The sequence below is a fragment of the Monodon monoceros genome, unplaced genomic scaffold (assembly GCF_005190385.1).
Source record: "Monodon monoceros isolate NGI ecotype Baffin Bay Population unplaced genomic scaffold, NGI_Narwhal_1 Super_Scaffold_2, whole genome shotgun sequence".
Taxonomy (NCBI): Eukaryota; Metazoa; Chordata; class Mammalia; order Artiodactyla; family Monodontidae; genus Monodon; species Monodon monoceros.
In genome coordinates this window covers 29,439,229-29,465,926 of record NW_021703776.1, presented here as the reverse complement: position 1 = coordinate 29,465,926, position 26,698 = coordinate 29,439,229, and the positions used below count along the sequence as shown (strand labels likewise).

General features: G+C 39.0%; 1 protein-coding gene across 24 annotated transcripts in view; it reads left to right on the top strand.

Moving 5' to 3' along the window:
• LOC114901987 (multidrug resistance protein 1) overlaps nucleotides 1-26,698 on the top strand; it is a 205,695-nt gene that overhangs the window by 136,072 nt on the left and 42,925 nt on the right. For 9 of the 24 annotated variants that reach the window (XM_029234278.1, XM_029234277.1, XM_029234274.1 and 6 more), the window contains 11 exons: nucleotides 2,044-2,194; nucleotides 7,883-7,940; nucleotides 9,590-9,781; nucleotides 10,724-10,895; nucleotides 12,512-12,636; nucleotides 15,792-15,963; nucleotides 18,251-18,364; nucleotides 19,414-19,524; nucleotides 19,747-19,872; nucleotides 22,266-22,469; nucleotides 22,818-22,988. In XM_029234278.1, coding sequence (XP_029090111.1) covers nucleotides 2,044-2,194; nucleotides 7,883-7,940; nucleotides 9,590-9,781; nucleotides 10,724-10,895; nucleotides 12,512-12,636; nucleotides 15,792-15,963; nucleotides 18,251-18,364; nucleotides 19,414-19,524; nucleotides 19,747-19,872; nucleotides 22,266-22,469; nucleotides 22,818-22,988 — 1,596 coding nt within the window. Of the gene's footprint in view, nucleotides 1-2,043; nucleotides 2,195-7,882; nucleotides 7,941-9,589; nucleotides 10,218-10,562; nucleotides 10,896-12,511; nucleotides 12,637-15,791; nucleotides 15,964-18,250; nucleotides 18,365-19,413; nucleotides 19,530-19,746; nucleotides 19,873-22,265; nucleotides 22,470-22,817; nucleotides 22,989-26,698 lie in introns of those variants that run through there. The other 15 variants (XM_029234275.1, XR_003795334.1, XR_003795335.1 and 12 more) reach the window with 15 other exon arrangements.

The following is a 26,698-nucleotide window of genomic DNA, read 5'->3' as shown; positions in this document are numbered from 1 at the left end:
ATATGAGTTTCAGATGTACCATGAAAAGCACTTAAAACATTCCTCCATTTCACATAAATGTTCACTGAAGGAACATTATATGACAACCTACCTGCTCCTGTGCTTGAACTGTGGCCCATAGACCCGAGGGCTCTATCTCCCTTCCGCAGGAGCCATAAAACGAACCTTGGGGACACTGGTCCCTTTTGTAGCAGTTTTAGGGCCCCTTCCCCGCTTGTCCTTGACTTTACCTGCTCCCCTTGTTCCATTACAGGCCCCACCTGGCTTCTGACCCCTTGTCTCTTTCAGCACTCTTGCTTGCCCTACGTGCTTGATGATGGAATGTGGTCTCCCAGACTGAACCCCTGGAACTCTTTGAGAACAGTTTGCACACACACCCCTCACTCCCCGCCTTGTGCTTTTGACCTCAGGGTGCCCCTGCATAGTGAGCCCGTCTGACTCAGCCTGCACCCTCAGGGGTCCCACTCCACCAAGCCTGACTCATCATCCATTCTTTGGGTTACCGATCCTTGTCCCCCAAAGGGGGTGGGGTGAGGGAAATGGGCAGAAGGAAAGGTTAAAAAGACAGGAAGGATGCAAGGGACAGAGAGGAAGGTATAGAAACAGAAAACTTATAGCCGGAAGATGTAGTCCGGAAGGCAGAGGAGGAAAGAAGAACAAAGAGAGACAGCCATAGTTCAGTCAATCAGAAATGGTGAGAAAACCATTGTGGGGCAATTGTACTCCGGTAGAGATGTAAAAAAAAAAAAAAAGAAAAAAGAAAAAAAAATGGTGAGAAAAAGTGAGAATTTGGAGAGGACTAAAAAGATGGCGAGGGACAGAGTGTTTTGGAGAATTATGACACTGATTGGCTGGTTAGTTCTTGGGTGTTGTGCACTTCACTGTAACAAGTGGTATCACCCCTCTCCTCTGTAGGTGGTACTAAGTCCAGGATTGTTGGTGTGGCCCACCAGGCCTTTTAGACCTTTCTCTAGTATCATCTTCCACGCTTTGTACTGTGCACTCAGGAATTCCACTGCGTGGAGTCACCCGAGCACTCGTGTGGTTTCTAGTCCCCCTGCTGTTCTAAGCCCCAACATCCTCCACTTCCTCTGCACTTCCCATTTCTTCTTCAGCTAATTCCCCCTTACCTTTCAGGATTCTACAATGAGCGTCATCTCCATGAGCAAGTCTTCCCTAAAGCACACACTCAGGCACTCCTTAATGTTTGTTGCACTTCACTGTGGAGCTGCCTTCTAAAAGCGAACTTAAACCTCTTAAAGGGATCTTATCCTCAAAACCCAGAGGATCTGTTCCCCCCAACCCCTTTATAATTCTCCCTTTGAACTATTCTGAATGTCTTTCTTTTTAAGTTTTATTTATTTATTTTTGGCTGCGTTGGGTCTTCGTTGCTGCGCGCGGGCTTTCTCTAGTTGCAGCGAGCGGGGGCTGCTCTTTGTTGCTGTGCGCAGGCTTCTCAGTGTGGTGGCTTCCCTTGTTGCAGAGCACGGGCTTCAGTAGTTGTGGCACGCGGGCTCAGTAATTGTGGCACCCGGGTTTAGTTGCTCCATGGCATGTGGAATCTTCCCAGACTGGGGCTTGAACCCGTGTCCCCTACATTGGCAGGTGGATTCTTAACCACTGTGCCACCGGGGAAGCCCTGAATGTCTTTTTAAAGGACGTACTATGTGTGTGTATGTAAATGATGTCTACCCCTAGCTGCTCTTAATTCACTACCTCAGGAGCTCTAGAAAATCAAACAATATTTCTTAATGGGACCAAACCTTCGTCCCTTCTGATTATATTGCACTTATCCAAATAAGATAGTGATTAAATGGAGTTAGATTGATTTCCTCACAGAATACAAAATAAATAGAATCATGAAATTAATCTGTCAGTGATTGGATTGAAATTCTTGCTTCCCTAATACCTTTATTGGCAACCGTTACAAAAGTACTGACATTAAATAAAAATCCGAAGAACATATCATTGTGAAAAAAGAGAAATCCTGTTACACAAGCTAAGTATTCTTATCTTTTCTTTCTTTTTCTTTTTTTTTTTTAGTTTCGATATTCTGATTGGCAGGATAAATTATTTATGTCCTTTGGCACTATCATGGCCATAGCTCATGGGTCAGGTCTCCCCCTCATGATGATAGTATTTGGAGAAATGACTGACAGATTTGTTAATATTGGAGGAAACTTCTCCTTTCCAGGTAAGCATTTCTCTATTTAAAAATATATATATGTATTTTATATATGTGTTTAACTGAGTGGAAGATTAGAAATTGATTTTTCTATTCATCCTCTACTTGCTTCATGGTTCGGACATCTGGGTGACTCCAGATATCACAGAAGGGGTTGTAACAGTCTCAGAAAACTTCCTCAAATACTCATTTAAATTTCAACAAATAGGTGTATGCTATTTGACTTTAAATATAGAATAAGGAAACACCCATCTCCAGAAAGTTTTGCATTTAAATAAAGTAAGGAAGTCAGTCTATGTGAGGATGGTGGAACTATAACAGAGTATGTCTGTGCAGTGTCCATCCCATTAGTGATTACTGATGAGCTTCAGAATGTATCAGTTTGCGTGGTAGTACTTCTTAGCTATGCTCAGCTTGTAGGTCTGTTTCTGGTTTTCTTTTTTTATCTCCCCCCATCCTTTTTGCTAAAATTAGACCCACTTTCTGTCTCTAATTTTTGGATCAACAAGGTTGACTGTTACTTGACAGAATACTAAAGAGTCAATGGACTCAATGTGAAAATGATGTGCTTTGAAACTCACGCAAAGGACTGTAATTACTGAAGAGCCAAAGGAGTCCTGTAAGTTAATGTCATCTATGTGAGAGGCTGTGTCAACAGCACTGGAGTGCGGTTTCAGTGCACAAAGTTATTTTCACATTAGCCAGATTTAACATAGAAAGGAAGATGTTCATGCTTTCTGCGAAGCATGATAGCTCAGTTCCTCCCAAGAGACCTGTGAGCACTAGGCTGGAGAAGACCGAGTGAAGCTTTACTGGCACACAGATGGTGGAATAGAAGGAAAACAACTGATAGAGGAAAGGCCGCTTTCATAGTAAAGATATCTAAGAAAAAGTGGACTGTATAATTTAGATGACACTCAGTAAGGGTTTTCAGTGTTCATTGATTGAGAACTACATATTTGCTTAGCATTGTAGGGCTTAATTGTAATTACCTAAGAGAACATGATTGCTTAATTTATACAACAGGAAGAAAAAGCTGTACTTCACATAAATATTGATGAATATTAATGCCTTTTAGAAGTCTAGTAAAAGCATCCTTCAAAAGTTAAATCAAGCTCCTACAAAAATAGTTTATTTACTCTCCAGTACTCTTGTCTCTGAGAAGAACCTCTTTATAATAAAAATAACACCAGTAATAGTAACCTTTCATTGTGTATATCGTGTGCTAGGTCTTATTTCACTTAAGCCTCCAAGAACCGTCCCACACAGTAGGTAATATTATTTTCTGTGACACATGAAGACACTGAGGCTTGTCCAGAGTTATACAGCATTAGGGCAGAATTCAAACCCAGGTCTTTCTGCCACCCCAGCCATGCCCATGATCATATACATTATACTGCCAATGTAAATAACTTTCTCCTTTAAAAAGATGTGTTTGGGAAAGTTTTAAATGGATTACTTGTGCTTGACCAGTGGCCAGAACTTCAACACCATAAAGGTAAAATTGGAGTAAGATAGGGTAGTTTAAAAAGCCTTCATGGAAATGAGGAATTTTCTATTTGTTTTCCTTGTACTTCTTATAAGATCTATATCTATAAGACACACACACACACATACAGTAGGATGATGCCTATATTCGAACGCATCAATAAAAAATTGGTCTCAACTCAGGATTTTAAAAAATCAGATTAACGATTGAGTGGATAAACAAAATGTGTTATATACATACAAGGGAATATTATTCAGCCTTAATAAGGAAGTTCAGACACCTGCTACAACATGGTTGACCCTTGAGGACATTATGCTAAGTGAAAAAAGCCTGTCACAAAAAGACAATTATTGTATTATTCCACTTATATGAGGTGTCTATAGTAGCCAAATTCATAGAAACAGAAAGTAAGATAGTGGTAGCAGGCTTGGGGGAGGAGAAAACGGGGAGTTGTTGTTTAATGGGCATAGTTTCAGTTGGGGGAAGGTGAAAAAGTTCTGGAGGTTGGTTGTACAACAGCGTGAATATATTTAACACTGCTTAACTATACACTTCAAATGGTTAAGATGGTTTTGTGTATATTATCACAATTAAATTTTTTGAAAAATCTGATGCAGTGCTCTTATCACAGGGGAGTTGGCATTTGGTTCGGTTTTATTCGTCCTATTTTTGTTTTTGCTAACACCACAGTAATTCCACAACTTTCTTATTTGGAGCAGTTTGCTTGTCTTTTCTGTGTTTCTAATTATGCAACCGTATCGCTTTGAAGCTGGAATGGCAGACAGGTGCCATGTACTGTGCCCAGGGCTAAATTCAAGGTGTCTCTGGGGCATGGCATGAGCTTACTTACAGACCTGTAATACCTGGAGTGATAAACTCACCCGAGTTGCCAACTTAGTTTCAGTGGCCTCCAAATTAAATGACACTTGGTCCTCTACAGCCACATTTGTCATTAGGCATATTAGCTCTCTTGGAGGGTTTGGAATGGGAAGTACCTCAAGTGTTATTAATTCCAATGTCCACTCTTTAGTAGTGTGTACAAATAATACTCCCGTGCCTCTTTGGAGAAGACGAAGTTGTTATATTTCATACTCAGAGAGCTCATTGGTATGTTTACATTTGTAGTTTAGCAAAAATCCTGGGGATTGAGAGTAGATAGAGTATTCAGCTGTACTTAGCTGAGCTCACTAGCTCATCTCATAGAGATGATGTTATTTAGAGTCTATTCTTTAGAATCGTTGGATTCTTGGACAGCTAGACTAAATGGGAGCCAAATGAGAAGGGAATGTTAGAAGAAAAAAAGGTTTAATTACAGGAGGGCCTGATGGTGACTTACTGTGAACAGAGCCCATCCTTGTCAACAGAATGAAGGCTCTGTGACAAGGTTGTTCCGTCACAATGACTCAGTTGTGCAGAAACTATGCATAAAACATTCCTCATCCAAACCTGAGAATGGAGTCGTAGGAAACAGTTTTTCTGCAGAGTATTAGGAACTTGATATTTTATGCCAAGTCTGTGTGACTGTAATAATGTGGGAGATTCTGTGGAGAAATCAATGTACCCTGCGTGCCCTTGCATTGCCACATAGTTGAGAGGAAAAGGCAGTTTTGAGCCCCAGTTACCTTAATTAATTACCCACACTGCCAAAGCTGCCTGGACATGCACCCACTCTGTCCTGTGCTGAGTGTTTCTATATAATAAAAGAAGTCCTGGGCAGGATCAAGGAAGGCAGACATTGATTTACTTTGAGACTCAGAGTGGCCTTATGTAATGTCTCCCCATGTAATCCTTAAGGTACACATTGATTATTTAGGCCCTTACCAGCTTATGACTTTGGGCAAATTACTTAACCTCTATAATCCCTACTGTTCTCACCTTTGAAATGTAGACTTACTGATAGAATTAAATGAGACAGTTTATGTCAAGTGTCTGGAACATAAATATTGGGGGAAAACTAGCTGTAAGAACTTGGAAATGAAGCAACCACTCTAAGATTCTGTTTCCCCATCTACGAAATGGATGAATTATATGGGAGCTCTCTAAAATGAATAGGCGGCTTCTAGAATTCCCCATTTCCTCATTATGGGAGGCATTCAGGCAGACTAGAGTAGGAGTTCTCCACCCTGGAACATTAGAATCAGTTGGGGACACTTTTTAGAATTATGATCTAGACTCAGCCAGAGGTTCTGATTCAGCTGGTCTTGGATGGAGCCTGGGCGTCTATATTTTTTCACGCTCCCCACGGGATTCTAACAGGCAGACAGCGTTGTGAAGCATTCAACCACATAACTACTTAAAGACCGTTTAGGAGTCTGAAGCCTAATAGGTAGCATCTGAGAAGACCAGGTCGAGGCCTTTTCCAGAACTAATTCCATGAGCTTTCCAGGTCTAGAATTCCAGATTTCGTTCCATGGCTCTTCCAGGAACGAGACATCAACACACATTTGCCTCACCTTTGTCATCAGGCAGCAGAAACTCTTGGTTTCCTGAGGGCTTTGGGGCTCCTACGGTTACTAACCCAGAATTAGATTGCCATTCTTGGCCTGGGACTCTGAGAAAGGAGCAGGTCAAACTTGGACTGTTTGTAGATTCTTATTTCCTAGGAGGGAGGGTCAATCTGAGTTGTAATATTGGTGTTGGAGGAGAGTAAAACTCGTTCTAGGATTTCACCTGATTTCTACATCCAGGGGGAAAAAATAGCCAGATACCCATATATCTGCAGGTTGCCTGTGGTTTTGAACAATGGTTTCTACAAATACCACAGCTTTAGGATAGCTTGTCTGCCTCTAATTCGAAACACGGTTCCAATGTAGCATATCAAAGGTGTCAGATTTATGAACTCAGGAAGGAAATGTGCTTGCAAAACGGAACGGATAAGAACAGAAGTAAAATACGGTCTGATTCCTCAAGGATCTAGTAACTGATAAAGAGCTAGATTAATAAGCAGAAACACTTCACTATGAACATCCGTAGAAAGAACAATCCTAAGGGAAAAATTGTGCCACCATCAGGGCCACATGCCTGGTAATTGATCCTGACAGTAGTTTAAAATAAATTTCTACCTTATTTTCCTTTGGAGGAAGGTAAGAATGGTGACACAGCACCCAGAAAACATGATCTAAGGCTAGTACAAAGACTAGTTTCTCTGCTAGCATCATGGTAAATGGGAAATGCCTACTCTGGTGTACTTTCTCATCAATGCTGTGGTGACATTTTATCCTATTATTATGTGAATGCAGTAGATATGGGCTGCTTCCTTTCTATTTTTTCACTTTGTGTTTTTGAAAAAGTGAAAATAAGTCATTACCACATGAATCAATCACTGTAGTATAGTGTCAGGAGCTGTATGGTATAGTGTTAGGCCTCTCAGCCTACTTGCTAGCTGTGTGACTTTGGGTAAGTTACTTATCTCCCTGTGCTTCAATTTCTTCATCTGTAAAATGGGAATTTATGAAATAGTCCTACCTCATAGAGTTGCTGTGAAACTTAAACGAAGTAATGCATGTAAATTGTTGAGAACAATGCCTGGCATGTAATAAATGCTCAATAAATCCTAGCTATTACTAAAACATGTAAACCAGGAAAGGCACATTGACATTTTAATCAAATTAGTTCAAATTAAAAGACAATTTCCTTCCAGTTAATACTGCTTTAAAAATACCAGGACAGGGAATGCAGGATGGTGACCGAGTACCAGTGATCTACTGACTTGTCTTTGAGCAACTCAGCTATCTTTTCTTTTCTTTAACTTTTCTTCCTTTGCAATGAATGTAATTCAGCCTTTCTATTACTTACGTCGTGAGGAAGCATGTAAGGGAAAACACACACATATAGTAAAGTAAAATCAAAAGAAGCAAGTATGTGGAAAGTGCTTTGCGCCACTAAGAAAAAAAGTGCCCCTTAAATCTTCTGTTTTCTATGTGGACCATTTCTTTTTTCCCTCTCTGCCTTCTGTATGCCCTTCGTCAGCTCCTCTCTGCTGCCTTAGGAAGCTGGTTTGCTTCAAGGCCCTCTAGGAAGGGGGCTGAACCTGGGAGGGCTTAACTTCCCCCAACTGGACCCTAAGTGCACCTAAACCCTTGGGCCCTTTACATGAGTCAAATGAAAAGAGTGACTTGAGAGTGAAAAGGAAAGAGAAAAAAGATTTTTAAAACCTGGCAGTGCCTTTCAAAAATGTCTTATTTTTGTTTTGTTTTGTTTTGATTTAGTGAATTTTTCCTTGTTAATGCTAAATCCAGCCAGAATTCTGGAAGAAGAAATGACTAGGTAATTTGCTAATATATGCATATATACATATGTACTTCTTTATGGTGTACTTTTAAAAACATTTTATTTGAAAATAATTTCAAACTTACGAGTAGTTTTAAGAATGTACAGAGAGTCCCTATATACGCTTTACCTTTTGTTAGACACTTTAACCTATTGTTTTCATTTATTCCCCCTCCCCTGCCATTTAAATAAGCTGCACAGAGTATGACCCTTTACTCATAAATTCTTCAGCATGGTTCCTAAGAATAGGACATTCTCTTTACAACCACAGTACAGCTATCAACCTCAGTACATTTAATATTGATACAATACTTTGATCCAATCTACCATCTGTATTCCAGTTTTGTCCGTTGATCCAGTAATGTCATTTATGGCATTTTTCCCCTCATTCAGCCTTCTTCGTAGAAATCCCAAAAGCCTGTCGCATAACGTTTGTATGTTTACTTATCGACTAATGCTGCTGACGTAAATGAGTACTGTCTGTTTGCCATAGCAGGCCTGAAAGGCTTCTATCTGGAAACAGTTTGTAAAATGATGTAGAAAGTATATTTGAGAGTATTGAAATTGAATTTATTACTTTTAAAGATAGTAACTTTTGGGACTTCCCTCATGGTCCTGTGGTTAAGACTCCGCGCTTCCAATGCAGGGGGCACAATTTCCATCCCTGGTAGAGGAACTAAGATGCCACATGCTGCGGGGCATGCCCAAATAACTAAAAATAAATTAATTAAATTAAAAAAAAATAAAGATACTAACTTGCCTGTAATTTAGTGAAGACTTCACTCCAAATTGGTTTGAATTCATGACAGTTTAGCGTTCTATTTTTATTTTTTTTATTTTTTAATTTAAGATGTTGGGGGTAGGAGATTATTAATTTATTTATTTATTTTGGCTGTGTTGGGTCTTCGTTTCTGTGCGAGGGCTTTCTCTAGTTGTGGCAAGTGGGGGCCACTCTTCATCGCGGTGCGCGGGCCTCTCACTATTGCGGCCTCTCTTGTTGCGGGGCACAGGCTCCAGACGCGCACAGGCTCAGTAGTTGTGGCTCACGGGCCCAGTCGCTCCGCGGCATGTGGGGTCCTCCCAGACCAGGGCTCGAACCCGTGTCCCCTGCATTAGCAGGCAGATTCTCAACCACTGCACCACCGGGGAAGCCCCTAGCGTTCTATTTTTAAAACACCTTTCAACTTCTGCCAATTAGGAAGAGGGTTTTTTGTTCTTTGTGTAAACAATACGGGAAAACTTATACTAAGAACCATTTTGCATGCTTGGTCTGTTTAGTCCTGTATTTGCAATGTGGTGCACTTTTTAAGTACAGTAAGATATGCAAGTCTAGAATATGAGTTGTGAAAGAGGCAAATTGTGTTTACAAACTGTCAATATCAGTTTAAAAATGGTTCATGAACACCATTATATTTTTGCAGTTAACCACAAAACTTTATTTTACCTTTGGCTGATCATTCAAGTGGATAGATTTGCCATTATCCTCTTATAATTTAAGAAAAGAGAAAAAAATTAATGTGTGTTTGTTATAGTGTCCTACACGGTCTTTGTGATCTGTCTGTAAATTGACTAATTCCCAGTTCTGAATATTTCTCCCCAAAGAGATAAAGACTATATTTAAAAGAAACTTTTGAATTATTTTCCAGATATGCATATTATTATTCAGGATTAGGTGCTGGAGTTCTTGTTGCTGCCTATATACAAGTTTCATTTTGGACTTTGGCAGCTGGCCGACAGATTAAGAAAATTAGGCAAGAGTTTTTTCATGCTATTCTACGACAGGAAATAGGCTGGTTTGACATCAATGACACCACTGAACTCAATACTCGGCTAACAGAGTAAGTATACTGTTAACACCACACTTTCATAAAGAAATTAACTGCTAAGTATGTGAAAGTATGTCCAAGGAAGATTTTAAATGAAAAAAATTTTTTTTCCTAGATTAAGCATTTGGTGTGTATTGGGAATAGATCGTCTGATAACCATCTTTAGCAATTACAGCCTATGCCGCAGTGTATTTTCCTTATCTGTTAGATTTTTTTGCCTTAGTTACGTAGTAGGCGTATTTGAGGAATGAGCTTACATCCTTTACTTGTTTATCTCTCATGGAGACAAAGAGATATTTATCACAGGCCTGACAGGTATTAAGATGACCCTCAAGATGGATGAATGAGTGAATCAATGATTGAATGAATTCACAAAGAGACTTATCTTAGTACTTGTTGACTCTTCACTTATTCAACAAATATTTGAGGGCCTATTTTTTTTTTTCTTTTTTTTGCGGTACGCGGGCCTCTCACTGTTGTGGCCTCTCCCGTTGCGGAGCACAGGCTCCGGACGCGCAGGCTCAGCGGCCATGGCCCACGGGCCCAGCCGCTCCACGGCATGCGAGATCCCCCCGGACCGGGGCACGAACCCGCGTCCCCTGCATCGGCAGGTGGACCCCCAACCACTGCGCCACCAGGGAAGCCCCCTAGCTCCTGTCTTTAAACAAATTGACTCATAGGTTCAAAATGCTGATGTTTCTCTAACAGGATTAACTAATTGAATAGCATCAACTTTTAATGCTATTAACTTCTTAGAAGCGTGAACTAATCCTGAATTTCTTCCTTTGTACAGTATTTAGGTGGGGAAAAATGTCATTCAAGAGGCTAAGACTGTGAAAGAGGCTTACAGGAGTCTGAACCAGTGTTGCCTGTCTCTGTGTTTGTTAGATGTCTGCTTCACCTTTCTGACTGAAGACCTCCTGCCTGTAACCACTTAGGTGTGATCTTTTTTAGTGACATCTCCAAAATCAGTGAAGGAATTGGTGACAAGGTTGGAATGTTCTTTCAAGCAATAGCCACGTTTTTTGCAGGATTCATAGTGGGGTTTCTCAGAGGATGGAAGCTCACCCTTGTGATAATGGCCATCAGCCCTATCCTGGGACTCTCTACAGCTGTTTGGGCAAAGGTATGTGAAACGTGGGCATTTCCGTGTGTGTTAACCCACGCAGACAGAGTTATTTTCAATATGCAGGATTCTGGTACTTGTGCAGATCCATGTTAAATGTCATTTGAAACCACATCCAGGACCATGTTGTTAATCTGGTGCTCTAATAAGGAAGATTGTTTTTAATGTGATGCAAAATGTCACAGTTATTACCTCAGTTACATTTTGTTTTTGGAACTGTTACTACGTTAGGTAAATCTTCTGGCATACTAATTTAAATTACATAAATGGTCATGTCCTTATTTCAGGAAACATAATTTAAAAATATGACGTTCCTTCAAACTATAGCATGAATATAAAACATTTAAATAAGTTTAGATTTGTCCTATTTATTTTGAATTGTTACCTGTGACAGTTAAATGGCACTCTGACAATTTTGCCTTGCAGTAAAATCCACAAAACCTGTCCTATTTCAGCCAACACTCCAGAGTTGAGAAACTTTACCGGCAATTTTTGCTCATTCTAGGGTTGATGATTTACTTAGTAGACTCTGGCATCTCTTTTGTTTCGATTCTTCCTTTACTGTTCTCCTGCAACATCTTGTTTAGCCGTCTTATTCAGTAGAATACCCGTGAGTAGGTCTGGAAGTATGGTTTTCAAAGTGATTAAAAATCGTGACACAATAAAAAAAAGGATGGTGAATCCTTTCCAAGTAGTAAGGTTTTATTTTAGTTTATTTTGCAATTAACAGAGAACAAACGGTAGTAGATACAGAACTCCACACTTTTCCTAAAAAACACTATCTAGAGAACTATGTGTGGATTTCCTTTTGCTGACTCTGTTACCGAATCAAGTCCGGCTGCTCGCTGCTTAAAAACAATCAATACTTGCAAAAGTTGGTAGAAAGGAAAGTTACTTTTAATCGGAATGCTGGCAGTCTGGGGAGATGGTGGACTTGATGTCCCCCAAAAACCATCTCTGAAGATTCTGTTCAGTCATGAAAGCTTTTCAATGGAAAAGGGGAAGTAACCTCAGTTAATTGTTGAGATAGGGGGTCAGAACCATCGCCCTCCTCCATTGCGTGCAGGCTTGTGTGCGGGCTTGTTGACCTCTTGTGATCTTTCTTTAGATGCTATCTTGTTCACACAGTTTGTTCACGAGATTATTGAAGGGGAAGCTAGGGAAAAGATCTGGTCATCTGTTAATTACTTATTCTGCATTTCTACATCTTTGATCTATGGAAAAAACCAACAAGTTACACAAAGTATTGCGTGATCAAAAGATCTGAAAGGTGTGCTAGGGCCAGAGGTGAGTAGAGCATGGGGGCGCCTGGTTTAAGGTTAGCGACAAGACCAAGGGGCCTCCTGCAGAGAGCTCTTTCCTGCAAAGGATGTTTTCCTGCCGAAAGCTGCTTAGGACTCCTCTTGGGGAGCATATCACCAGGGCGGATCAAATCCACCCCTTGTAGGGAGTGGAAGCAGCCGTTGGATCGGGTACAGTGAGTGTGGTTTGCTTCATATCTACAATGTTTGATAAAGGACAGCGTTTGGGAAGAAAAAGTAAGTGAAAGAGTTGATCAGACTGTCTTTTAACATTTTTCCCCATACAAAAGGCATGAATGTTTCTCTCTTTTCCAGATTCTCTCAGCATTTAGTGACAAAGAACTAGCTGCGTATGCAAAAGCAGGTGCTGTGGCAGAAGAGGCTCTGGGGGCCATCAAGACTGTGATAGCTTTTGGGGGCCAGAACAGAGAGCTGAAAAGGTCAGAAAGGTTTTTTGTCCACTAGTTCAAAGAACCCACTTTTACATTTTGTTACTTATTCTTTTGTGATATGTGTCTACTGCTTTCCTTTACCTAATATTAACCCCTCACCCACAAAATATAGGCACCCTTTACTGATGGCTAGAGTTTAACGTCAGACTTTACAGCAGGGTTCTGACCTTTTTATGTTCCATGGACTTCTTTGGCAGTCTGATGAAACCTATGGACTCCCTTCTTAAAATAATGATTTTAAATGCATAACACAAAATATGTAGGATTACAAAGGAAACCAGTTATAGTGAAGTACAGTTATCGAAACATTTTAAAAGTGTCATGTGGTAATTACATATCTCTATTCTTAACCTATTAAATACTAAGAACTAAATATGGGTCAAATATTTACTGTAATTCAAAGTAGGGTTGCAGGTAAAAGATACTTTAAGATATCTGTAACAATTAGAACAGTGGTATGAAAATGATCTAGGATTTCTTTTGGCAACACAGGCACAGTTACTGCTAACCATACAGCAGTTTGTTGCCTGCCTTGAGAATTGAAGGAAATGCTAAATTCCGGTTAGAAGTTAGTGAAATTAAATATGTAAATTTTTTCCCATTCAGGTTCCTTAACCGGGGATTCCATGTGGAGTACCCCTGTTCTAAAGGAACTTGATAGGCGAAAACCTATATGCCAGAGCAAAGCCCCCTAATAAAGGCTACTCAGCTCTCCTTAAATGCCCCAACCAGTTTTCTTTAAATAATAACATCCCCTAATATCACTGAAGTATGACTCCATGTGAAGTATTTTCTTTTGCCATCCTATGGGACTCCTGATACCCACAACTCTTTTTTTTTTTTTTTTGCGGTACGCGGGCCTCTCACTGTTGTGGCCTCTCCCGTTGGGGAGCACAGGCTCCGGACGCGCAGGCTCAGCGGCCATGGCTCACGCGCCCAGCCACTCCGCGGCATGTGGGATCTTCCCGGACCGGGGCACGAGCCCGTGTCCCCTGCATCGGCAGGCGGACTCTCAACCACTGTGCCACCAGGGAAGCCCCACCCACAACTCTTTGAAAGAGGAATTCTCAGGAAATTCTCCAGCCTTAAAAGCAAAGGTTCCCTACTCCCCTCTTTTTCATTTTCTATTTTTCTGTTCCTTAAGCCCTCTTCAAAGCCAGCCTATGCCTGGTTCTCTAGCTCTTCCTTTTTCTCTCTCACTGCTGCGTACTGTACACAGTAGCCCACACACCTCAGGATGAGTGTAATCATTGCCTCTCCGTTAACAGCAGTAAGCGAGCTGCCTCAGCGAAGGTACTTAACAGCATGTCCGCCACTGTCCCTGGAGCCCCGTGTCACGTTGGGGCTGACATGCCCACACCTTGCGGCCGGGCCACCTGGGACTAAGCACAGTGCTGGGCGTGGCGAGCTGGCTGTCTCCCCAGGGACGCAGCTCAGCTAAATGTATGCATCGTCCAACACCGAGGAAACAGCACTGGAGAGTAGGGTGCTTTAAGTAATTGAAAGACGTAATTTTTGGTGGCAACGTACATTTTAAAAAAATGAACAAATTCTCAGCATCTTATTTGGTTAAACTGAAAAAGATATGATGTTGTTTGTCTTTTGTTAGAAATAGAAACGCTCTAATGTATGTGGTATTTTCTCTAAAGTCTCATTGTATATCAGTAGACTTTTTTTTTCTGATTTTATGGAGCCAAAATCAAAATTTATAGGCTCTTTGCATCTAGCATGGAAGGCTTAACTGAAATTGCTGGAAAAAATATTATTTGACAGAACCATTCTAGACATTTATACCTTTATGTCAAATCCTAGAAGGCAGTCATATGAATTTTAATTAATATTCAAAAATATGACAATAATAGAATGAGCGATATTTAGGAAGACATTAAATTCTAAAACAATAGTAATAATAATAGGAAGAGGAATTATCAGGTTTGGCCACCTATACACCAGCACTGTACTAACAACTTTCTATCATTATCTGTCAACCTCATAATTGTCTTGCAAGGTAGGCATTAGTAACTCCATTTTATAATGCCATTTGCAGCAACATGGATGGACCTAGAGCTTATCATCCGAAGTGAAGTAAGCCAGACAGTGAAAGACAGACATCATATGATATCGATTATATGTGGATTTAAAAAACATACACGTGAACTTATTTACAAAAGAGAAAGAGACTCACAGATATAGAAAACAAACTTATGGTTACCAAAGGCGAAAGGGAGGGGAGGGATAAATTAGGAGTTTAGGAATAACATATACATACTACTATATATAAAATAGATAACCAACAAGGACCTACTGTATAACACAGGGAGCTATACTCAATATCTTGTAATAATCCATAAGGTAAAAGAATCTGAATAAGAATATATATATGTATGTATAACTGAACCACTTTGCTGTACACCTGAAACTGACACAACATTGTAAATCAACTATACTTCAATTAAAAAAAGAGTAACTCCATTTTACAAGTGATGAAACTAAAATCTAGAAAAGTTGAGTAAGGGCCTGTATCCCATAAGCAGTGACCAGTTTATAACCTTGTACCCAGGCTTGACAGTTGAAGTTCAGCCTGATCAAAACCAAAACAAAACAAAAACCAAACCAAAGCAAAACAAAAAAGTAAAAGCCCAAGTATAAGTACACAAACGTGTAAAATTCCTGTCCCTCACCCAATGGGGCTGTGGAAGGAGGGTTTTCTCTGGAGAAGACAAATTGGCCTGTGTTAAGAATCTGTTTTAAGAGTCCCAAATAGTGTTTACATTTTGGCGTCATTCCTGGTTGGCTTGGCTTGGTTTCTCTTCTTCCACCTTTACCTTGACTTGTGATGCTGGCCATGAAGGGACAGTGAGGTTCTCCCAGGGATGGGAGTTCAATCCTGGAACAGCTATGGGAACATTGGTGGGACTGGTAGGGACCAAGGGAGATGGGTCCAGGCCAGTAAAGAAAAGGCTAAGATGGGTTCTAGTCCTGGCCGATTCTGAATTGGTTGAGTTCCCAGGAAGCTGGGTCTCACCAGAGCTTTCTTACTTTTATGGCTTTGTGCCTTAAACCTCCAACTATCAAGGAGGTGAATATGGCTCAGATTATGGATTGTTTTCTTATTATCATGTTTCCCCCTCATTTTCTGGTAGGTATCAGAAACATCTAGAAAATGCCAAAAAGATTGGAATTAAAAAAGCTATTTCGGCGAACATTTCCATGGGCATTGCCTTCCTGTTAATATATGCATCATATGCGTTGGCCTTCTGGTATGCATCCACTCTAGTTATAGCAAAAGAATACACTGTTGGAAATGCAATGACAGTAAGTTGTTTTCCTAATATTTATGAAGAATCTGAAAATGTTTATCCATCTGCCTTTTCTTTTCTTTCATTCTCCTCCTTTTTGAAGGATGAGCCATGGTTATAGGCTTTTTTCATTCTGTGAATCTTTGCTCTGTCCTGTGGGCAGAGCTGACCTTCTGGAATACACAGGGCATAACATGTAGATAGACCAATCGAGAAACATATGGAGCATATAAATTTTAAAAAATGGAATGAATTTATGAATGAACAAATATGTATTGGCGCCATCCTCATTCTGCCTTTGAGTTTCATTATATAAGAAAGTAAACATTATTATACATAGGTCATACTATGAGAGAATGTTAAATTTACGTGATATAAAACATCAGCTATCCAAATACAAGATGAAAAGTTATTTTAGTTTCTTTTTCTTTTACAAAATGAAAATATCTTCATTTTTTTGATTATAAAAATATATACTAGTTATACAAAGAATTAGAAGAATTTTAAAAATTAGAAATTACTTAGAATTACTTGTGATCTAATAATCCATATATACTTAATGATAGCTTTTGGTGTATATCTTCCGGATTTTTTTCTGTATGTGGATTTTGTTTCCTTTCAAAACTGGGATTGTATTATGCATACCTTTTTGTAAACGTTTTATAAACTAGCAATGTATTGTGACCTTCTTTCCGCGTCAGTGACGGTCAGGACAACATGTAACCATTCAACTAGCCTTTTTTTTTTTTTTTTTTTTTTTTTTTGCAGTACGCGGGCCTCTCACTGCTGTGGCCTCTCCCGTTGCGGAGCACAGGCTCCGGACGCGCAGGCTCAGCGGCCATGGCTCACGGGCCCAGCCGCTCCGTGGCATGCGGGATCTTCCCGGACCGGGGCACGAACCCGTGTCCCCTGCATTGGCAGGCGGACTCTCAACCACTGCGCCACCAGGGAAGCCCTAGCCATGTTTTAAAACCTGCACTTCCCTATCTTTCTAAACAGAGGACCCCTTGACGATGGCTTAGGGACATTATAAAAATTTATCATTTCAAAATGTTGTCTAGGGTGGTACCTTCAGACTGCATTGACGTTTTGAGCGCTGGTTGGCTGGATGAGCTTTCGTCATTGCTGAGTCTGTTTTTTCTCCATTTGGTCTCCTCTCTGGTTGTCAGCTCGGAAGCTCTCCACCTCTCTTTACTTCCTCATTTGCTAAATTTTAGGAAGAGAGGAGATTGAATCCTGACTCTGCCATTCACCCTTTGTGATGAGTGTGCCCTCTCTGGCCTGGTGTCCCCATTTATAGTATGTAGACAGTGACTTCTCCCGAGTAGGGCTACAGAGGGATACCCGTGATGCAGGGAGCCCAGCGATGCCCTCTGCATAAAGACTGAGAACTCTAGTGCATTGACTTCATAGCATTGCTTTTGGTAGAGGCGGTTTTGCTCTCTTACTGGTCTTTCTCTGTATTGCAGGTAGTGGATAGATGTTTGAGAGATATTTGAGTTCTGGGTATGTGAAGTGTTACCGTTACCGCCTTCTGAGAAAACATCTATAAGTAGATGTTTCAGCATGCCCAGAGATAAAGGAGTAATTTCTCTTCATTTATGTTTTCTTCAGTTAACGTTTGTTAATAATCTGGATTCCTGAAGCTATAGTGTTGACTTTTCTATATCAATTTATTTTCCTAGTGAAAAAATATAAAGGGAAATGTGTTAAGTTTGTGTGCTGTAGTATAGAATAATTGTATATTAATCATTGCACACAGGTGCGATTTAGTGTTTTATAATGTATGAACTATTATTTTTTATATTAAAAGTCTTACCAAAATATGTATTAATACATAACATAGTACTTTTTAAGGAAAATTTCATGGGGTCAAAATCTGTTTTATCTTGAACATTCTGTGTAATTCCATGAATAGTTAGAGAAAATCATATAGGACTGAAAAATAATACTGATGGAAAATGTTTTCCTCTGGTGGCAATAGCTTCAGAATCAAGGAAGTAGGTTTGAAAAATCTTTCTGACTTTGTCTAAGTCCAGGAGAAAAGCAACAGATAGTTTGGCTAGCTAGACAAAAAATACATTTTTTTTTCAAAAAAAATATTTTTGAGAATGAAGAAACCTGTTCATGCAGTAAAATGCTATAGTAACTTTGTAAATTTTGCTCTTTTGCCAAAAAAATTTTGAAGGGATAAACCTAATCGTGATCCTTTGGGTAGTGTATGTTCCAAACAAATCATATTTGAGATGATGGTGGACTCCAGAATAGGACTTATAACTTTTCCTTGTGTTCTTTTTGCTCAGGTCTTTTTCTCAATCATGATCGGAGCCTTCAGCATTGGACAGGCTGCTCCCTGTATTGATGCTTTTGCCAATGCAAGAGGAGCAGCATATGCGATCTTTGCTATTATTGATAATGTGAGTCGTTTATTATTTTAATGCCGAAAAATTCTTTGAGGTCTGGCTAATTAAGTCTGGCTTTCAGTTAAACATCTTATGAAAATTTTGCCAAGTGAACAACCTCTCCTTAGTAACAAATGAAATCAAATGCCTCTTACTAATATTTCTGAAAGTTTATCTTTAAATAATCAAATAGCACTGATCTCATTTTGGGAAAGTACATCTGCACTAGTGTGTTATTATTAGAGTTCAAAGCAAAGATGTTTGTCTTCCTAGTTTTCCTCCTTTTCTCTTTCATTTTGTAGCCAGACTAAGAATATTATGATTTGTATACAGGATGAGTGGATGGAAAAGTTACTGGTGGGACCAAAATTGATAGTATGCTTTGCTGTGGTTGCCCCCTGTCAAAAAAAAAAAAAAGATCACTGCGCATGATACAATTTTGAATCAACTATATTGCATAAGTTGTACTGACTGCAGTGAAATAAAGAAAATCATTTTGACATAAGTATGTCACTGCATTTACACAGAGAAAATGCAAACTAGGTAACTGAAATGTGATTGTTTAATCCAAGCAATTCCTATTTCATTAATCTAAGTCATGAGAAAATTGTTCAGCTTCTGCATATATACAAAATTTACATCGTTCCTAAATAACTTGGCTCTAACCAATTGTTCAGTCTTCTCAACCCAGTCCATTACATTTGTTGTTTAGGAATAAGCTAATTCTCACTAAATGCTGAAATACCTGGATATACCCATGGTAGTATGTTTTTGTTATTGCAGCTGTAGGAATGTGCATGCTTGACCATTTAGAAAATTTATGAGGATATGCCAGAAACTTAAAGTGAAATATCGTATGAAATGAAATGAATATATCCCTTATGTACTTTTCAAGAAAAGCCTATTTTCTGAGAAGGAATATTTCCTTAAACACACAAACACACACCGTCTTCAACTTGAGATGCCATTCTGGGTCCTATTTTTGGAATTTGCTGAAGCATATTCCTTAAAAATGCAATTGTTTGTCCTATGATGGAATAGTCATTGAATTTTGTTTTATTTAGAATCCTAAAATTGACAGTTTTTCAGAGAGAGGACACAAACCAGATAACATCAAAGGGAATTTGGAGTTCAAAGATGTTCATTTCTGTTATCCAGCTCGACCTGATGTCAAGGTATTGTAAGTAATATTTATAGGAATTCCTAATTCAGACTGATTGTTTAATCATCTTAAAGAATCCGTAGTCTCTGTTATTTTGATATGTATGTGCTTTTTTCCTTTTGAGATTATATTCCCTTATTTGGTACTTTTTTTCCAAATTTAAAATTGAATCAGATTACTCCCCTTTTAGGCTTTTGTTGTGAAGTGTGTTCTTTTTCTCTCTTTTCCCTCGTAGATCTTAAAGGCCCTCAACTTGAAGGTAGAGAGCGGTCAGATGGTGGCCCTGGTTGGGAACAGCGGCTGTGGGAAAAGCACGGTGGTCCAGCTGATACAGAGGCTCTATGACCCCACAGAGGGCATGGTAAGTGGGAAGAGCCATGTTCTCCAAAGTGGGAAGCTGGATACCAATTAGGCCTTTGAAATTGTTTTGTTTTGTTTTGTTTGTTAACAAATTTGCATGTGAATCCAATTTTGGTAAAAAGACTATAGAATTGCAATGCATCTGGATAATGCATTCAAAACCTTGGGCTGTTTTAACGAAAGTATTCAAGATGATAAAAGCCAAAGAAGCTAGACAACACTCTCCTCTGTTCCAACTAAGCTTTTCATAACCCACTAGGTCACTGGAAAATAGTCATCCAAACCACTGGGAGGACTTACTGAGTTTTGTCAAAAATATTCCATATAGCAATTATTAATAACCTTGTGTTCAGGATCACAAGAAATCTTAGGACAGTAATTAAATTCATCAAAGGCAGTTGAGTTTTCTTAATTGTTGGAATATCTGAAGGGGAAAGTGGGTTAGTCTCTAAGAAGCTTCTGGGGACATGGAGAACAGTAATGGCCTAGGGAATATTTTTTGGTCTTTAAAAATTTTGTTATAAATTCTAACTTATTTATATTTATTGGAGTATAGTTGATTTACAATTTGTGTTAGTTTCAGGTGTACTGCAAAGCAGAATATATTTTCTGAGAAGAAGACATTCTCTTACATAATCACAAAACAATCATCAAAATCAGTAAATTTAATGTTAATACAATACGAGCCCACAGTATATATTCAAATTTCCTCAACTGCACCAACTTTTGGACATTGAGTTTACCTGACAATGAAATGTATTATAATTCAACAATAATGAAAACAGAAGTTTACAAGTTACAAAGAAAAACAAAAAAAACCTAAAAAGGCATTGAGATACAACAGAGATTGCAGGAATGAATACAGAGTTTTCTAGGATACACAAATTATTTATTTATTTACTTTAATAAAATGAACAAACCTTCTTTGAAAAATCTGATACACCAAGGAGGAACATAGGGCCATCCTCATTTCCTAAAGCAAACTCTAGGTTGGTTCAAGTGTAAACAGTTTTATTCATTTTTAAAAAAGAACATAGTAAATACTAATCATTGAGGATAAGCATTTGAAAACATCTTATTTTTTAAATTATTATTGGAGTAATACATTTTTTAAAGAAAATACATGTCAGCAGGGAAAAACGTCCTCAGAAATTCTATAACTTAGAGATATTCACTGTTCACATTGTGATTTAGCAATTTTATTACTGCTGAAATAATAGAAAAAATGCCCAGTGGTACAGTTGACTGATTCAATTTTTCCTTAAATCTCTCCCCATAAAAATCAGTAAAACTATAATAAAAGAAAGCAATAAATTGGAACAAATAATTTATGATATATGTGAGAAAACTATTATCACTATTTTAGAAATTAATATGACTCTATCATAGGATATGAACATGCAAATCTTTCGAGAATAAATGTAGATTTGTAAAAAGTTTAAAGAAATGTTCAACCTCACTTATAATTGTATATGAATTAAATATAAGCTACCACCACACACTTATTAATTAGAAAAGACATTAAAATGATAAAAGCTAATAAATTACAATGAAGCAGATATATATTTATATATTCCTGTTGACATTGTAAATTATTAAAAATCTTTTTAGAGGGTTGTTTATTCAACCTTTATTCAGCAAATAATAAATGCCCAACATATGCCAATCACTGTATAAGTTAAGCAGTTGTTATCGGAGAAGAAAAAATAAATCATACGCTTCGGCCTGGTATTTCTGTGCTTTTACAATGATTGTCCTTCAGTGTTCCTTGAAGGAAGCCAGATATTCAGCAGGTGGGAAATGCTGAAGTAAATTATGGTATAGTACATACAGTAAAACATCATAATGCCATCAAAATGATATGTAGACTAGGTAGGTAAAGGGACATTTTAATTCAGATTTAGTGATGGTAAGCAAAAATAATAGTTATGCCAAAAATGTATTACCAAATATATAATCACTTATGGAGAATAATCCATCCATAAAAAAACTCTATATGTAAGATAATAAATATCAAAAGAGAGAATACACTTTTTTTTTTTTTTCGCTATGCGGGCCTTTCACCGTTGTGGCCTCTCCCGTTGCCGAGCGCAGGCTCAGCGGCCATGGCTCATGGGCCCAGCCGCTCCGCGGCATGTGGGATCTTCCCGGACCGGGGCACGAACCTGTGTCCCCTGCATCGGCAGGCGGACTCTCAACCACTGCGCCACCAGGGAAGCCCGAGAATACACTTTTTATTTTTAGTCTTCCACATTGCTTTATTTCCAATTCTCATTTCTAACCACTGAAATAAGTTAAATATTAGCTAAGGCTTTTTTGGTAACAAATTAGAGTCTTGATGCTTTATATATCAGAAGGTTTAAAATATTTAATGGAAGTATTTTGTTTTTTCAGATTACCATCGATGGGCAGGATATTAGGATGTTTAACTTAAGGTACCTGAGGGAAATAATTGGAGTGGTGAGTCAGGAGCCGGTGCTATTTTCTACCACCATTGCTGAAAATATTCGTTATGGCCGTGGAAATGTAACAATGGATGAAATAAAGAAAGCTGTCAAGGAAGCCAACGCCTATGAGTTTATCATGAAACTACCACAGGTAAAGCCTCTGTTAATGTAGTTGCCCTCGAAATGAGAATTTCAACTCATGTGAGTTTTTTCTTCAAAGGTTAAGCTAATAATGTTTCAGGTACAAGGTTGTCCAACTTTGCTAGGTAAGTCCCTTGAATTATCCAGTTGGAGCATATAGCTTGGTACATGAAACATACAAAATTTTATACAGAGTATGTTAGTAGTTTGTCAGAATTTGATATTATTTATTTTATTATAATTTGTGACTCATTACGATGGTCAAAATGAAGCTCCCTGATGTCTTGATGAATTTTTAGACTCCATAGCTTTTTCTAGTTGAAATACTTCAAGAGCTCCACCATGCTTTCTCTTGTAGAAATTTGACACCCTGGTTGGAGAGAGAGGGGCCCAGCTGAGTGGTGGACAGAAGCAGAGAATCGCCATCGCTCGGGCTCTGGTTCGCAACCCCAAGATCCTCCTGCTGGATGAGGCCACCTCAGCGCTGGACACTGAGAGCGAAGCTGAGGTACAGGCAGCTTTGGATAAGGTCAGTGGACCCTAAACACCTGAAGGCCAGCCAGTTGAAACTTTATTGAAAACTCTTGCCAATGCTTTGTGAGTCTAGGTTGAAAAACATAAACATAAGAGCAAATGAAGCTCTCCCGTGGGGCTTTCTTGGTTTCTCCTTTCTGTCAAGGCGCATTGCAGAGAGAGGTGGGCAGCCCATTAACTGGCTTGCTTTGACCAAGGTGCAGTGAGCCCTAATCCAAACCTGTGCAGTGAGCCGCTTAGCTTTGTTTTTTTCTTGCACATAGGCTAGGGCTTTGATCAAAAGTAGTTGTGGTAAAATGTACAAAGAAAAATCTGGTTACTTACGCAGTGGTCCAGCTGAAAAGCAGTTCAAATATTTGCCTTATTTTGTAGGCAGTACATCGTCTTTATCTATTCATGAAAATGAATGGATGCTTTCTGGAAATAAAGTTCAACTTGCATGTTTTTCTAAGCATATAAATAAGCAACACTTTTTTAAAAAATTTATTTATTTTTGGCTGTGTTGGGTCTTCGTTTCTGTGCAAGGGCTTTCTGTAGTTGCGGTGAGCGGGGGCCGCTCTTCATCGCGGTCCGCGGGCCTCTCACTGCCGAGGCCTCTCTTGTTGCGGAGCACAGGCTCCAGACGCACAGGCTCAGTAGTTGTGGCTCACGGGCCCAGTTGCTACGCGGCATGTGGGATCTTCCCAGACCAAGGCCCGAACCCATGTCCCCTGCATTGGCAGGCAGATTCTCAACCACAATAAGCAACACTTTTTAAGGCTGCTGAGCTCATGGGCCCGGCTCAGAGTTTCTAAATCTCTCACTGTTATCTTTACTAAACTAAAGCTTCAAAGGAAGAACCTTATCTTGAGACACTTTCAAGGTCAGTGCTGAAGTCATCTGTAATAACAACACAGTATTAAAACCAGAGTCAGATGACGTCATGTAAATGGGTTTCAAACACATAAGTACCATAAATATATTTGATTTGAGAAAGTTTAGTAATAAAATGTGCAAGTTACTTAGTCTATCCAACCTGCCTCTTGAAATTTTAGTTTTTTGAATTGACCTATTTTATTTTGTTTTATTTTTTGATTTTTATTGAAATATAGTTGATTTACAATGTTGTGTTAGTTTCAGGTATACAGCAAAGTGACTCAATTATACGTAGTATCTATCGTCTTGATATTTTAGACATGAACTGTATGAACCTCATTTTCTCAGGAAAATTTATACCTGAATCCTAAGTAAACACAGTTGCCTTGTGTGCTATAAACTGTAGTTAATTCATGCTTCCTGGTTTACCAGATTAATATTTTGGCTTATCTTATATAATGTAATTGAATAATTAATGAAAGATTATGATAATTATTCCTCACAAAGTTTTATACTCAATTATATTCCTTTCATGTATATTAAGTCTCGATATTACGGAAACAAAATATAATACATAGGAGAATTGTATTTGCTTAGTTAATTAGAAGTGACTTAAATGAAGAAATCATAAAAATAAATACATGCATAAATTAAATAATCAATTTTAACTCAAAACACATAAATGGTCATTCATGTGTCAATATAGACTTTTTAGCATAAAGTTAGGTAGGATAAGAGAGATATTTATGTGAAAAAAAAAATGTCCTACTCAGCCCTAGGACCCATGTCCCAATACTTTGTAGGATACAAACATTCAATATGTTAGCCCTTGCTGTGCTAAATGAACAGAATTACTGGAGATGTTGTTTTTCATGATATGAATTCTGTCAGCAAAAATTATAGCCTTGCAAGTTTTAATTCATATTTGGACAGGTTACTTCATTCAGTTTTAGCAATTTGTGTTCTGTAGGATTGTGGCCCCCTCCTCAGTTGATAACCTTTTACATATTGACTTTAAAAACAGCTGATGAATCACTCCCAGTTTTTTTAAATCTCCAAGAAAAGCCATTAGCAGCTTGGGGTGGTGCTTAAGGGCACAGGTTGTGGTGCCAGGCAGGCTGAGGTGGGAGTCCTCTAAGCCTGAGATATTGCAGAAGTAATTGGGGTGGGGGGAAGGGGGAGAAATAATGTCATAGGACGATTGAATAGATTAAATGAGATACTGCATGTAAAGCTCTTAGCACATACCTTGCCCATGAGAAACAATGCAGTTATTATGGTCATTACCATTACCATGATTATTATTCCCTTTATTGATTGCTGAATCAGTTACCTATTGCTGCATAACAAACCCAAATTCAGGCTTAAAGCAATACTTCTGTAGATTGGCTGGGTGGATCTTCTGCTATTTTTACCTGAGCACATATATGGCTGTATTTACCTGGAGGGTTGACTTAGCTAAAATGGTCCAAGATGGCCTCACTCACGTGCTGGCTGTTGGTTGAGCATCTCATACTCATGCTTGTACTCACTCATACAATAGGCTAACCCAGCTTCTTTACACAGAAGTCTCAGGCCAGTGTATCTAGAGGCAGAAGCTATAAGACGTCTAGAGGCTTAGACTCCAGAACTCACACAGTGTCACTTTCACCACATTCTATTGGTCACAGAAAGTCACAAGGCTAGCCCAGATTGAAGGAGTGAGGAAATAGATTCTGTTTCTTGATGGGTGAGCTGTAAAGGATCTATGACCATATTTAATCTTCCACAGCACACTCTCTGCCACAATTATTTACATTTCTCCCAAGTGCAAAATAAATCCACCTCTTCCCAAGACCCTCAAAATTTTCATACAGTTATGAGATCAGGCTCAAAGTCAGTACCTGAAGACGTGTATGTGGTCCGGATATGGATGAGATTCTTCATGTTAAGCTCATCTTGATCCAGAGGACTATGAACTAAAGAGACGTTATCTTCCACACATATACCCACCATGTAATGGTGAGGCAGGGACAGGCTAATTATAACAGACACTCCTATTCAAAAAGGAAAACAGGAAGCACATAGCAGTTACTGCTCCATAGCAATTTTGAAATGCAGTCAGATGCATGTTGCCAATTACCCCACTGCTCCAAGGAAAGGAAACATTCCTTGATTAAGGCTCAATTCTACCCTTAGTAGAATGGGTTCCCTAGTGCACTTTTTCTGCTTGGTTTGGGGCTCCAACCTCTGGGCTCTCAGATTCTCCCTCTGAGAGCTCTTTCCTTTCCCATAAGAAAGGGCCCATGTCTGCAGCTGAGTAACTTTCTCAGCAGACTTTCTGCTCATAGAAATTTGAGACCCAGAGGCCTCTTTACATTTTTAATTTTCTCAGTCTCTTTTAGTCCAAGCTGATGGACTCTCTTAAAGACTTTGTGAGTTTGCTTAGAATTTGACTGTAGTTTGCTTAAGCCCCAAAAGTTACATCTTTAATTTTTTGGGGGGGCAAGCCTCTCTCTACTTTGGGCTGTATATGAAGCTGCCATTAGAAAACCCTTTAGAGCCTTAGAAGCCCTAAGTAGCAGAGAGTGTCTACTAGAATTTGCCATAAAATTTTCAGAGATTTTAACAAAAAAATCTTACACCTACACCTTGATTTGATCTTTGGTCTCATTTGATTGGATGATTAACAATTCATTTTCCAACCCAGCAAGTACTGCGTCTTCTTTGTAGCTTCTAAATTCACCTTGCAAACCAAATGGCTTCTTCTTTAGCTCATCATTTTCTTCTCATACCTTATCATATACAGCCTGGCACTTTCAACATTCTGTTTAGAGATCTCTGGAATCTCCTTAGCCAGATGTACAAGTT